We start from the raw sequence: 13807 nt of genomic DNA on the forward strand, positions 1-13807 counted from the left end.
GTGAACACTAGAGCACCCACTACCACATGAGATCTCTTCTCAAACTTCTCTGAGTTTCGATGAGGCTTGGCAGCGTTTTGCTGAACCTAGAAATACGAGAGAATGTATTTAAGGGAGGAGCGGGATGAAGTGGAGCTGTGGAAAGCTTTATGGAAAAGTTGAACATGTGGGGCATCAATCCCCAACTCCTTGGGACTAGTCTGGCACTCAGAGATGACATTTCATATAATGTTCTATAATACAATAAAAACAAAGAAGTGAGAAATAAAAATTCACAAGAACCTTCAGGATAAATTGGGAAAATGCAAACAAATTTTGGAGTGTTGGATGACACTTTAAGACTGTTCTTGGTCCTGTTCAGAATAATGTTCATATTTTGTAGTAACAGAACTGGATAGTTTAAGAAACACAAGAAACAAAATAACCAAGGAAGATAAATGTTCCTTGAAGGAAGGGGAGGTTATTGGCAGAAGGGAAAGTTGCAGAGGAAAAGGAAGGAGTTGGTGAGTCTACAAAGTTTTGTAAAAATACAGTAATACTTTCTATTAGACTACTGTTGTGGATTATAAGGATAAATGATAGCACAGTGGTTATGCAAATGGGCTGCCAGCTGTAGAGTCAGAAGTTCAAACCCACCAACCACTCCACTGAAGAAAGTCAAGGTCTTGGAAACTCAAGGGCATTTTTACCATGTCCTATAGGGTGGATCACTATGAGTCAAGACTGACTTGATGGCAGTGAATTTGGTTATGAATTATCTGTGTCAATCTCCTTTCTACTTGTATTTAGTAATAAGAGAAAATATGGCTTTCTTATCCAAATTCTGATGGGGCAGATAATAAATGACTTCTCTAAAGTAAACAAACAAAAAAAAACATATTGTTGAGAATGAGGGGGTAAGGGCAGAGACCCAAAGCCCATCTGTAGACAATGGGACATCCCCTCACAGAGGGGTCACAGGGAAAGGATGAGTCAATCAGGGTGCAGTAAAGCACCAATGAAACACAAAATGCTCCTCTGGTTCCTTGAGGCTTCCTCACCCCCTATCATGTACCCAGTACTGCCTTTCTCTGCGGGCTAGACCAGAACATGTGCACAGGGACGGATAAGACATGAGAGCTCACAACACACAGAAACCAGGAACAGGAGTGGGAGTAGTGATACCAGGAGGACAGGGGGAAGGTGGGGAAAGGAGGGAAAGAAAGGAGGACCGATCATGATGATCAACACATAACTGCACCCCTGTCCCCAGGGGGACAAACAATAGAAATTGTGGGGGAAGGGAGACATTGGTCAGTGTAAGATATGAAAACAATAATAATTTATCAAGGGGCCACAAGTGGGGGAGAATTGGGGAGATGCTGAGGAGTTGACACCAGGGCTCAATAGAAAATAAATGTCTAGAAAATAATGATGGCAACATACGTACAAATGTGCTCGATACAATTGATGTATGGATTGTTATAAGAACTTTAAGAGCCCTCAATAAAATGTTTAAAATTTTCAAGACACACATATACATAAACATAGAAATCATGTGCCACATCTGAGTGATAAGATTCTAATTTTATTTTTGTTCATTTATCATTAACTAGGAAAATTAATCAACAAAAATGTACTATTTAAAATAACTTAGTAGTATATTTCAGCATGTGTAGCTCACAAAAACTTGTTGCCGGCTTACCACCACCTAGAATGTACTTATTCTACTTATAATAAAGCAGCCAGGCACCTGACAAACATAATACCTTAAGGAAGCATGCCTACTCTATTCCTTAGCCCAAAATGCAATCAATAGCTGCTGAATGGAGGTACCATAGCTACCTCCACACGAAATTCCATTTTGCCTTTTCAGAGGGTAGATAGAAAGCCCAATATTCACACACACAGAAATCAAGAATTATTTGTTAATATGATATTGAGGACTCATTTAGTCCTGATAATTAATAGTACATTAATTGATCAATAAAGCACTGAACCAGGAAAGCACAATGGCAATGTTGGCCAGGACAATTCAGATAGATCATTTCACTGCAAAAGAAATAGATGAAATAGTGGAAACGAAATGCAAAGATTTTACCAGGTCTCCTTTACAAGGGTATTGTAACAACATTGGTAAAGAAAGAAATGGCAGCGCACACATCCCCTGGAGATCACGACAGAACAAAGAGGTTGCAGCTGAAGAGGAGGTAGAGTTATTGCTGTTTTCATCATTTATATCAAGATACTAAGGCAAATTAGGAGCCCAGGTAGGCCAGCACTCAGTTGATAACTGAAAGGTCGGTGCTTCAAATGACAGCGGCAAGTTATGCGTAGGGTTTGTTTCTTTACCATGCTATAATTTAGCCTATCTTAATACTTTGATAATTTGTCTCTAATTCTCTTTTTGCTTCATCTGAATGCATGTAACTACAAAAGGAATTCTCTAAAAACACAAAGTGGATCACCATGCTGCTGTTTATAACACTTCCAAGGGTTCCTCTTGCACTTAGAATAAAATCCCAAATCCTTCCCAAAGTCTAAAAGGCATCATCTAGTCTCTGTCGCTACTTTAAAAAAAATCATTTTATTGGGGGCTCGTACAATTCTTATCACAATCCAAACATACATCCATTGTGTCAAGAACATATGTACATTTGTTGCCATCATCATTCTCAAAACATTTGCCTTCTACTTGAGCCCTCAATATCTGCTGCTCATTTCCCCCCTCCCTCTCCACTCCCCTCTACCCTCATGAACCCTTCATCATTCATAAATTATTATTTTGTCATATGTTACACTGTCTGATGTCTCCTCCCGCCTTCTTCTCTGCTGTCCACCCACCAGGGAGGAGGCTATACATAGATTCTTGTAATCAATTTCCCCTTTCCCCCTTTCCCTCTACCCTCCAGGCATCTCCACTCTCATCACTGGTCCTGAAGGAGTCATCTGTCCTGGATTTCCTATGTTTCCAGTTACTATCTGTACCTATGTACATCCTATGGTCTAGCCAGATTTGTAAGGTAGAATTGGGATCATGATAGCGGGGGGTGGGGGAAGAAGCATTTAAGAACTAGAGGAAAGTTATATGTTTCATCGTTGCTACCCTGCACCCTGACTGGCTCATCTCCTTCCCACAAGCCTTCAGTAAGGGGGTGTCCAGTTGGCTTAAATGGGTTTTGAGTCTCCACTCTATAATATAAACAATGTAATTAACCAAAATTAAACTGGAAGAACATTATGAATGGCAAACAAAGTGGACTTCAGCATTAAAGATATTTGTACCTAAAAACAGAGCTCCAAAATACATGAAGCAAAAATTGACAAAGTGAAAGGAGAAGCAGATGAATTTATAGTTATAGCTGGGGATGTTAGCGTCACTCTGGGGACATCACTCTAGGACCGGAGTGTTCCCACCATTCGATAACTTATATGTAAAGATGGTTTATTTAGTATAGTATACAAACAATGTGGCTTATGATGCACAATCCTAGAATCTAAAATTTTGGTATGTGCTAAGAGTGGGTGCTTATGTGACTCAAACAAAAAACGGGTAGCTTTCAAGTCCACTCTGACTGATGAGAGCCCCTATAGGACATAGTAATCTACCCCATAGTGTTTCCAAGGCTGACCATCTTTACAGAAGCAGACTGCCACATCTTTCTCCCACAGAGGGGATGGTGGGTTTGAACTGCTCATCTTTTTGCTACCAGTAGAGCAATTTACTAGTAGAGATGCACCCAATAAAAATCTTAGATGCTAAGTCTCTAATTGGATTCCCAGGATTCCCTTTTATACATGTTGATATTTGGATCAGAGAAAGAGTGTGTGACTCATGGGTAGGGTAGATTATAAAGGAGCCTACAAACAGATTTCTTAAAATTATGCTAAACTTTTTCTCTTAACATCTGGTTGAGTATCTTTTTTTTTAGTATCTTTACTAGTATATCACTGTAATAAAACTTAAAGGTGAGTATAAGTAGATGCTGAGTCCCATGATTACTTCAAGTCTCTAAATATGTGGGAAGTCTTGGGGACTGCTAACATACTCATCCAAGATGAAATAGGCAACATTAACTTTGCTATTAACTATTAAAGAGATTGGATTCCCAACTAAATTCTACAAAGAATAAGCAAAACAATTTTGGAATAGAGTTGAAGTAATCACACTACCCAATGTTAACAAGGGCGCAAACATCAGAACAACGGTGAGGCTGGCTCAGACGGGGCAGTGTTTCCTTCTGTTGTACACGGGGTCACCAGGGGTTGAAACTGACTGGAAGGCACCTAACAGCAAAGCATTGGTGTTGTAATGTGGCACAAGCAAAGAAACAGACATATACATCATATTGATGGAACAGAATAAGGAGTCCAGAAACACCTACATAAATATGGCCGATTGATTTTTTTAAATACAAAGGTGTGGCAATGGTTATTGATTTATTATCTCTCAGCTCACTCAAATTTGCTCTTTCAGACTGCTCTTTGAAATTGATCTGGGACTTTATACTTTGTGTATGTGGCAGATGGCACAAGTGTTTTCAGTAAAGGGTGTTGGAAAGACACTTCAGGAGAAAAAAGGTCAATTACACCAACATCCTTTCCCGATTTACCCTTCTCTCATCCAAATGGCATGCCTGCTCTTTCTCTTCTAAAAATAGAAAAACCACTATAAACGGTTCTGTTATTAGGTGATAAAGACACAGAAGACTCTAAGAGAACGTCCAAATGAAAACCTTGAGAATAACTCGTTAATTTAAATAAAATTAATTATAGGTCTAAATGTTAAACTTCAGCTAGTGAATACAAGTCTCCTTTAGAAACAGATATAACGCAGAGGAACGTTTAACCAGAATTTTTTTACTGTGACAAATTTTTATACTTCCACCCAAATGTTGTCAACAAAAACATTTACTAGTACTCCAGATGGGAAAGTTAGCAATGCTACCAGCTCCACTGAGTCTCATCATGAGACTTCAAGTAATATGGACTCTCTATATTTCAGAAAATACATGTAAATGTAAGTATAGGAACCCATGGAAAAGCTATTTTTATATATCTTCTCCACTTATTAGACAGCTGATATAGTTAATAAAGCAAATAGTTACATGGAAAGAAAAATACACTTAAGGTTTTTAAGGTCTAACAGGCAGTACATCCTATGTATTTTATCCTTGCAGATGAGATGGTATACTTATTAATTGATATGTGGCTTCATTTATGTTTTTGGTGATAGTGATCATTTTATATTAAGCCCTGACCAAGTTTTCCCTAAGAGCAATAGAATCTTCTGAAATACGGCAGTTAGTGATACAATTTGTGGTACATCTAGTCGACCCTTAACTGATGCTCTAAGGAAATGATTCACTGACCACACACAAACTGGATCCAAAAATCTTCAATGACTGATGGATGTTCCACAACATGTGAACATATGAAATGCAGCCCTTAGGCCCCTGATGGATACATTACCTAGTTGGACACTGCCCCTGGTTAACAAATGGGCTATAAAATTTACATAGATATGAACTATCAGCAGATGAATCACAGAAGGAACAGTGAAATGTTACATTATGAGCAAATCTAAAACTTTAAATCCAGAAGGGAGGAAAAACACACCAACACTGTCATCGACAGTTAATTACATCACATTTCTCAGGATATGTTAAAAATGTCTTTTTCTAGGATCTTCTGTGGTCATTTACAATGCCCTTAAAACGGCAGTGAGTGAAGGCAGAGTTTAGAGAAGAGACAAATCAGCCCCCGAACTCACAAGGGTGATTACCTGGTAGTCTGGTTTCGTAAAATAATCCAAAGATGATATATGGTCCAGAAAGATGCTGAATTCTGGAGGGAGATGTTTCAACATGAGCCTATGGTCATATCTTTCCTTAATAGAGCCTACTTGTTCCTGAGAAGAGAAAAAGAGCCAAAGTGAATTTCTCTAGGTATCTATAAATTAAGGGCCCTTGGTAACGCTCGCAGGGTGTGTACTGGGATAATTAAGGATAATTAAGGATAACGCCAGAACTATGCTCTCAAGAACAGCTTCATACACAATGCATTAAACGGGGTGGGATGGGAGAGACTAATGCAGAACCAAAAGGTTAATAAAGAATTTTGTAACAGTGAGCTGACAGCCCCTCAAGACAAGAGGTGGTCTTAGGTCTGTTCCACTTCTCTTTTCCAGAAACACAAATTAGTCTACAGCTTTTAAGTCAAGCAATACAATGTAGCAATTCAAAGCAGAAAGCTTACTTGACTTGGAACTAAATACTAAAACCAAACCCAGAGCCCTAGTAAAAGAAATGTTAAGAAGGAGTATAAAAATAAAATTAGATGTAATTAAAGTACTTAAAATAGTTTAATTCTCCATTTACATAGAATAGTCATAAAATAAATTATATTGCCAGCATCTGCTCATAGAAAAATATGTAGGAATACAGTTAAATATAATTTTTAATTCTTACATTTATGCAAATATTCCATGAAAATGCTTAGTCAGAAATCTTTACTCTTTGTTCCCCCCAAATTAACATCTCAATTTCCAAAATTACCTTGTCCTTTATTTTTCTCCAAGGCAGTTGACCAACTACAAACTCTACCAACATGTAAAACAAGGACCAGAGGTCATCGTGTCTTCCCATTTCCTTAATAAACAAAACAGAATTAAGTGATATCATTCTTTGTGAGGATATCTCATTGTTTATGTTCTAATTTTTTTTAATCCATTAGGCCTAAAAATGTAAATGCTAATCCCATAAAACCATCTAGTAAATACATATAGGTCTACATGTCTATATAGTAGACATAACAGGCTTGTGAAAAATTTTTTATATTAAGTACACCCAAAAGTTTAGAAATGCTGAAACTCATAGTCATAACTTAACGAGTTCAGTAAAATATAAAGAAAATACTAAGGGTTAAAATAAAAAAGAGGTGGAAACAAAGAAACATGTTGGCAATAAAGCTTTTGCCTTTGGCTGTTATTAAGGCATATGTTATAGTTTGATCAACAAAGGTTTTTATAAACCAAAATGGTGACAGACATGAATGGCACTGGGCCTATACAGGGCAGAAGTTGTGCCCTTCTCCCCTCAAAGGCGGAGTCCTCAAAGAGCTAAATCTTGAGTGTATTGTTTGGTAGGTATATTATCTAAACCCATTGTGTGTGTGTATGTGTAAGGGAGTAGTGTTCACATATAAAGAGAAATGAAGTTTTGAAACATGGTACAACGTACATGAACCTTAAAAACATTGAATGACAAGGGAACAAGTGATCCTAACCAGTGGTGAGGAGGATGTAGGAAGCCTGGTAGGGCATGACCAAGGGTAATGTAACCGAGAGGAATTACTGAAACCCAAATGAAGGCTGAGCATGATAGTGGGACAAGAGGAAAGTAAAAGGAAATAGAGGAAGGAACTAGGAGGCAAAGGGCATATATAAAGGTCTAAATAAAGGGATGTACATATTTAAATATGAGGATGTGGAAATAGATCTATGTGCATATAAGTACAGGTTTAGTATTAAGGTAGCAGATGGACATTGGGCCTCCACTCAAGTACTCCCTAAATGCAAAAATACTTTGTTCTATTAAACTGGCATTCATGATGCTGACCTTCCTAACACAATTGCTGAAGAAATTTGGGTCCATAGCAAATGTGGTGAAGAAAGCTGATGGTGCCCGGCTATCAAAAGATACAGTGTCTGGGGTCTTAAAGGTTTGAAGGTAAATAAGCGACTATCTAGCTGGGAAGCAACAAAGTCTACCTAGAAGAAACACACCAACCCTGCATGATCACAAGGTGCCGAAGGGATCAGTTATCAGGCATCAAAGAACAAAAAATCATATAATTGTGTGCTCACCTCCCTGATAAGATCGCTGAAGACAAAGCGGGTACATAAGCAAATGTGGTGAAGAAAGCTGATGGTGCCTGGCTATCAAAAGATATAGTGTCTGGAGTCTTAAAGACTTGAAGGCAAACAAGTGGCCATCTAGCTCAGAAGCAACAAAGGCCACATGGAAGCAGCACACCAGCCTGTGTGATCAAAAGGTGTCGAAGGGATCAGGTATCAGAACAAATAATCCTATTATTGTGAATGAGGGGGAGAGCGGAGTGGAGACCCAAAGCTCGTCTGTAGGCAATTAGACATCTTCTTACAGAACTTTCCTCTAGTTCCTAAATGCTTCCTCTCCCGCCCCCACTATCATGATCCCAATTCTACCTTATAAATCTGGCTAGACCAGAGGATGTACACTGGTACAGATAAGAGCTGGAAACACAGGGAATCCAGGGTGGATGAGCCCTTCAGGACCAGTGGTGAGAGTGGTGATACCGGGAGGGTGGAATGGAAAGGAGGAACTGATTACAAGGATCTACATAAAACCTCCTCTCTGGGGTACGGACAACAGAAAAGTGAGTGAAGGGAGATGTCAGACAGTGTAAGATATGACAAAATAATAATTTATAAATTATCAAGGGTTCATGAGGGAGGGGGGAGTGGAGAGGGAGGGGAAAAAATGAGGAGCTGATGCCAGGTGCTTAAGTGGAGAGCAAATGTTTTGAGAATGAGGGTAATGAATGTATAAAAGTGCTTTACACAATTGATGTATGTATAGATTGTGATAAGAGTTGTAAGAGTTCCTAATAAAATGATTTTTTAAAAAACCCACAGATTGAGTGAAATAAGTCAGTTGTAAAAGGGCAAACACAAGTATTGGATACACTTACATGAGACATCTAGACTACACATATGCATAGAGAGAAAATTTATTAGTGGTTACCAGAGAATAATGGAAGAAAAATAGGAAATTTAAGCTTAAGGGGTATTAAGTGTCTGTTTAAGGTGATAAAAAACATCTGAAAATAGACTGGTGATGGTTGTAGAACATGGTGAATGTAATTAATGTCACTGAATCGGACACTTAAAAACAGCTAAAATGACAAATATTTTTGTTATACACATTTTTAAACTATGGTAAAGTATTTGCCACTTCAACACAAGCAATTCAGTGACATTGTGTTCATCATGTCATACAACCATCATCACTATGTTTCCATGTTCTTCCATCACTTTTTATAGAAACTCAGTTTCGCTTAAGCAACAAGTTTCCTCATTTTCTCTCCCATGTATCCCTGGCAACCAGTAATAAACTTTGGTCTCTATACATTTGTCTATTCTAGATATCTCATATACAATTTTTGCATATAATGAACCTACTCACACAAATGAAGTATACACACAAAAAACACATACAACATACACAGGATGCTAATCCATGAGGGAACTATGTAATATGCAAAAACCATATAAAGGATCCATTATTTGAGTAAAAATACACTAAATAGAATCATACAATATTGTCCTTTAGTAAATTATTTATTTTACTCTCACGATGACTTTAAAGTTCATCCATGTTATATACATTTTATCACAATGTTTGTTCAAAGAATATTTAAGGATGTCAGTGTTGACATAATTCTGTAACATAATTCTGAAAGCTCAGTGTCTAAAATTGTATAAGAACAGATTTGAGGTAAAGGTTCCCCCCAAACAAAATAATACTACAGTCCATAAAATAATGCAACAATGAATCAAACCAAATGAGTTAAAATGCTTGTCAGATTATATTGAGGGGATTGCAACTAATGCCACGAAACATGTATAAATGATTAATAGAAAAGTAATATGCTTAGTAAACTCCTACACCAATCAGAATGTTAAAATAAAAGCTGCATACGGGGAATCCAGGACAGATGAGCCCCTCAGGAACAGTGGTGAGTGGCAATATCGGAAGGTGGAGGGAGGGTGAGGGAGAAAGGGGAAGCACATGACAAGGTCTACATGTAACCTCCCTCTGGAGAATGGACAGTGGAGAACTGGGTGAGGAAGACGTCGGTTGGTGCAAGATATGATAAAATAATAATTATATATAAATTATCAGGGGGAGGGAGGAGTGGGGACAAATGAGGAGCTGATACTAAGGGCTCAAGTAGAAAGCAGGTGTTTTGAGAATGATGATGGCAACATATGTATGAATGTGCTAGACAGAAATGATGTATGTACGGATTGTAAAAAGAGTTGTATGAGCCCCTAATAAAATGATGTAAAAAAAAAGAAAAGAAAAAAACACCCTTTTTATTGATAATGTTTAATTACGTAATAATAATCGGAATTTACCTAAGAATAGTTTATAAAACCACAACACAATCTTGCAAATGTATTTCATATTTAAGTTATATTAACAAGAATAGTTAAATATATAAAAACCAATAGATACTGGTGGTAACCAAGAAATGGAGTAGGGTAGAGAAAGGCAAACCATTCTTACAGAATGGTGAATGTTTGTCTACCTAAGTGTAATAGTTACACAACTTGACTATTACAACTGTTATCACTAAACTTTACACTAGAAAGAAAACTAAAAGGCAAATACACAAAAACTATAGCACCCAAAACAAAAACAGACTGCAACTCTTGATAATGCTTAGCTATAAAAGCATCTCGTGGTGTTAGCTTTCTTGGTTAAAGGGTTTGTGATGGTGTTCTCCTGGGCTGGCTCAATTAATTAGAATACTATTTTTTTCTGTACACTGGTACATATGAGGGTTGGAGGTACAGGGAATCCAGGGTGAATGATACCTTCAGGACCAAGGGCGTGAGGGACGATGCTGGGAGAGTGGAGGGTGAGTGGGTTGGAAAGGGGGAACTGATTACAAGGAGCCACATGTGACCTCTTCCCTGGGAGAGGGACAGCAGAGAAGGGGGGAAGGGAGACCCCGAATAGGGCAAGATATGACAAAATAACGAGGTATAAATTACCAAGGGCATATGAGGGAGGGGGGAAAGGAGAGGGAGGGGGGGAAAAAAAAGAGGACCTGATGCAAGGGGCTTAAGTGGAGAGCAAATGCCTTGAGAATGATTGGGGCAGGGAATGTATGGATGTGCTTTATACAATTGATGTATGTATATGTATGGATTGTGGTAAGAGTTGTTGGAGTCCCTAATAAAATGTAAAAGAAGAAAAGAGAAAAAAATGATTAGGGCAAAGACTGTACAGATGTGTTTTATACAATTGATGTATGTATATGTATGAACTGTGAAAAGAATTGTATCAGCCCCAATAAATTGTTAAAAACAAAAACAAAAACAAACAAAAAACAAATAAACCTTAAAATCTTGAAAAAAAAATACTATTTTTTTTCTGTTAAATTATCTTTTTATTAAGTTCCGTCACAAATTAGATTCCTGTTGATAAAAATTTCTACACAAATTATTCAGAGGCACTGGTAACACTTTTTAAAATGTGTCAACATTTCATTATTTCCATCTGGTTGTTCTATTCCCAGTAATCTATTTTCCCTGCCTCCTGATCCTCTCATTGATGTTTTAAAATAACTGCTGACCATTGACTACATACACATACACACACACAAAGGACAACCTTATTCATGGCCTAATATTACTTTAAGAGTTACTGTTCTTAGTTCAGTGGGTAACACTTAGGGTCTTAATGGAACTTCAAACTATCCGCCCCCCCCCCACAACAGTATTAGCATATAATTCACATATCATATAATTCAGTAATTTAATCCGTCAAAAAGAGTTGTACAGTCACCACCACAATCAGTTTTAGAACATTGTCTTCATTCTCATACTTCATTGTAATTAGCTCCTTATCCCCATCCCCACCGTCCCTACCATACCCTCAAGGAACTGTCACTCTGGTTACTGTCTCTAAACCTATCCTGGGTTTCCTATTTAGAAAAACATTTTTAAAAAAACCTAACAAGAATAACAAAGTGAAACAGATAAAAATCTCAATGGAAAAGGGGGCAGGAAATATTAAAACGAATTTAAAGGGTCAAAAGAGAGAGCAAATGACAAGCTGCTAAACTGTAACCTAACTACATCTGCAACAATGCACTTCCTGATGCATTCTACATAATAGCAAGTCTAGTCACACAGCCCTGGTCCATGGTCAGAGAGGATTTACCAGGGGCTGACTCCATGTGTATTTCTCCTTTTCTTTTTAGCATCAAACAACTAAAATGTGTCAAAAAAGAGATCAAATTACATGATACTATATTTCAATTTAGGTATGCCATAATTAACTTACAATGCTCTCTGTCTGATAATAAGGATATTCACACCCCTTAACTATGATTGGAGGGGATACACTGGGAATTTAATCTATATGTGAACCCAACAAATGGATTTTGAGCTTTCACAGTCATTCAGAGCCTTCTGCAAACCAGGTGTTCACAATTTAAAGCTCTGGGATGTGTAATACATTATTTATACTCCTTGGATCATACAAATTGGTGTGCTTCTTCATGGGAACTTAGCTGATGCCTCACTATAAGGCTGTTTGTTTGAAAATCAGCCTTTAAGACCCCAGATAGCTGAGCACCATCTAGTTTCTTCACCACACTTTGCTATAACACCCATATTTTCAGTACTTCAAATTCTTAATGGAAATCACACTTACTGCACACAGTGACTGCAGGGATCCCTGAATCTATCCCAATTAGCTATGTTTAAACAATTTACCTCAATAAAAAAAGAGTGACTATCTTCAACATTACTGAAGGATTACCTCCATAGATTGAAATGACAGCAGTCACTCTGCTGCACAGATTTAATTTTTAAGGGACAGAAAGTACATGGTGGTCAAACAATAGTGACAGGATAGTGAGAACGGTGATACAATAAGAATGTAACCACTGTCAATGTTAATGGTGTATGCTTTGTTTGTATATTTTCATACAAAGATATCATTACAGTAATTTGGATTCATTGAATGGGGAAGTGGTAACAAATGATCAAGACTAAATTTTATTTTCTATGTAGCTATGATAGGCAGTTAGAATAGGGATAAATGGGGGTTGTCTTCTCCAAATGCTTCCACTACAAAATGGGCAGGCAGGGCCAGAATAAAGGGGTTGCAGGGAAGTGAGTTACACATCAGACACCAATGGGAAAGCACCTAGGCACTGTCGATGTGACATCACACAAGTGCACTTGAACTCAGCCAATAAGGTCGGCCAATACCCGAGGGGAGGGTGGGGGGTGGGGGAAGACAGTCTCTCTCTTGGCCTCTGGGGATTTCCTGATTTTTGTTCTGCATGAGTGGTTTTTTATGCTCCTTTTGCAGTATTGTTTTCATGTGCCCCACCCCCACCCCGCGATCTCCTAAAGAGTCCATCTTAAGCAGCGAGTTCCCATGTGGTCTTGTACACTTTCCAGAAACAGGGTGGACTTGTTGAGACTGTACTACCTGAAACTTCCCTTCCCTCATCAAAGTTACTTGGATTGACAAAAGTGCTTCGGTGGTGTGAATTCATTCAGCATTCACAAAGCAAGAACCGAGCTACACCATCCCAGAAACCTAACAGCTTTACCCAGTAGTTAGCCATCATAAACTTTATCACAATCAACTCAACGTTCATTGTCACTTCAAAAACATCTGCTAATGCACAACCATTCCAATTAGTTAAGAGTTCCTACGCACTTTCCACTTGTGTATATTCTAATGTAAATTACTCGATCTGATTCAAGCCATCAACATGTTTATACAAATGAAACCCTGATTCTTCTGATACTTACCCGGTTCCGATGAGCATTGATTGATGCATAGCGAACGGTTCCTCGAAAGCCTGCCACAGCTCGAGGCTATAACAAAACCAAGCACATAATAAGTGAGCTTCAAACACTAGTAGAATCACCATTTCTTTTTTTAAAGATTCACCACTCCTGAGCCCATAAAAGAGATGAGTGAAACATGTTCGGAACTGTTAAACATTTAAATTCTAACTTTTTATT

General features: G+C 38.0%; 1 protein-coding gene across 2 annotated transcripts in view; it reads right to left on the reverse strand.

The window, feature by feature from the left end:
* TTBK2 (tau tubulin kinase 2) overlaps positions 1-13807 on the reverse strand; it is a 174373-nt gene that overhangs the window by 51495 nt on the left and 109071 nt on the right. For both annotated transcript variants that reach the window (XM_075532131.1, XM_075532132.1), the window contains 3 exons: positions 13592-13657; positions 6537-6629; positions 5765-5890 (listed from right to left, as the gene is read on the reverse strand). In XM_075532131.1, coding sequence (XP_075388246.1) covers positions 5765-5890; positions 6537-6629; positions 13592-13657 — 285 coding nt within the window. The remainder of the gene's footprint in view (positions 1-5764; positions 5891-6536; positions 6630-13591; positions 13658-13807) is intronic.

This window comes from Tenrec ecaudatus, chromosome 14 (assembly GCF_050624435.1).
Source record: "Tenrec ecaudatus isolate mTenEca1 chromosome 14, mTenEca1.hap1, whole genome shotgun sequence".
NCBI classification, from domain to species: domain Eukaryota; kingdom Metazoa; phylum Chordata; class Mammalia; order Afrosoricida; family Tenrecidae; genus Tenrec; species Tenrec ecaudatus.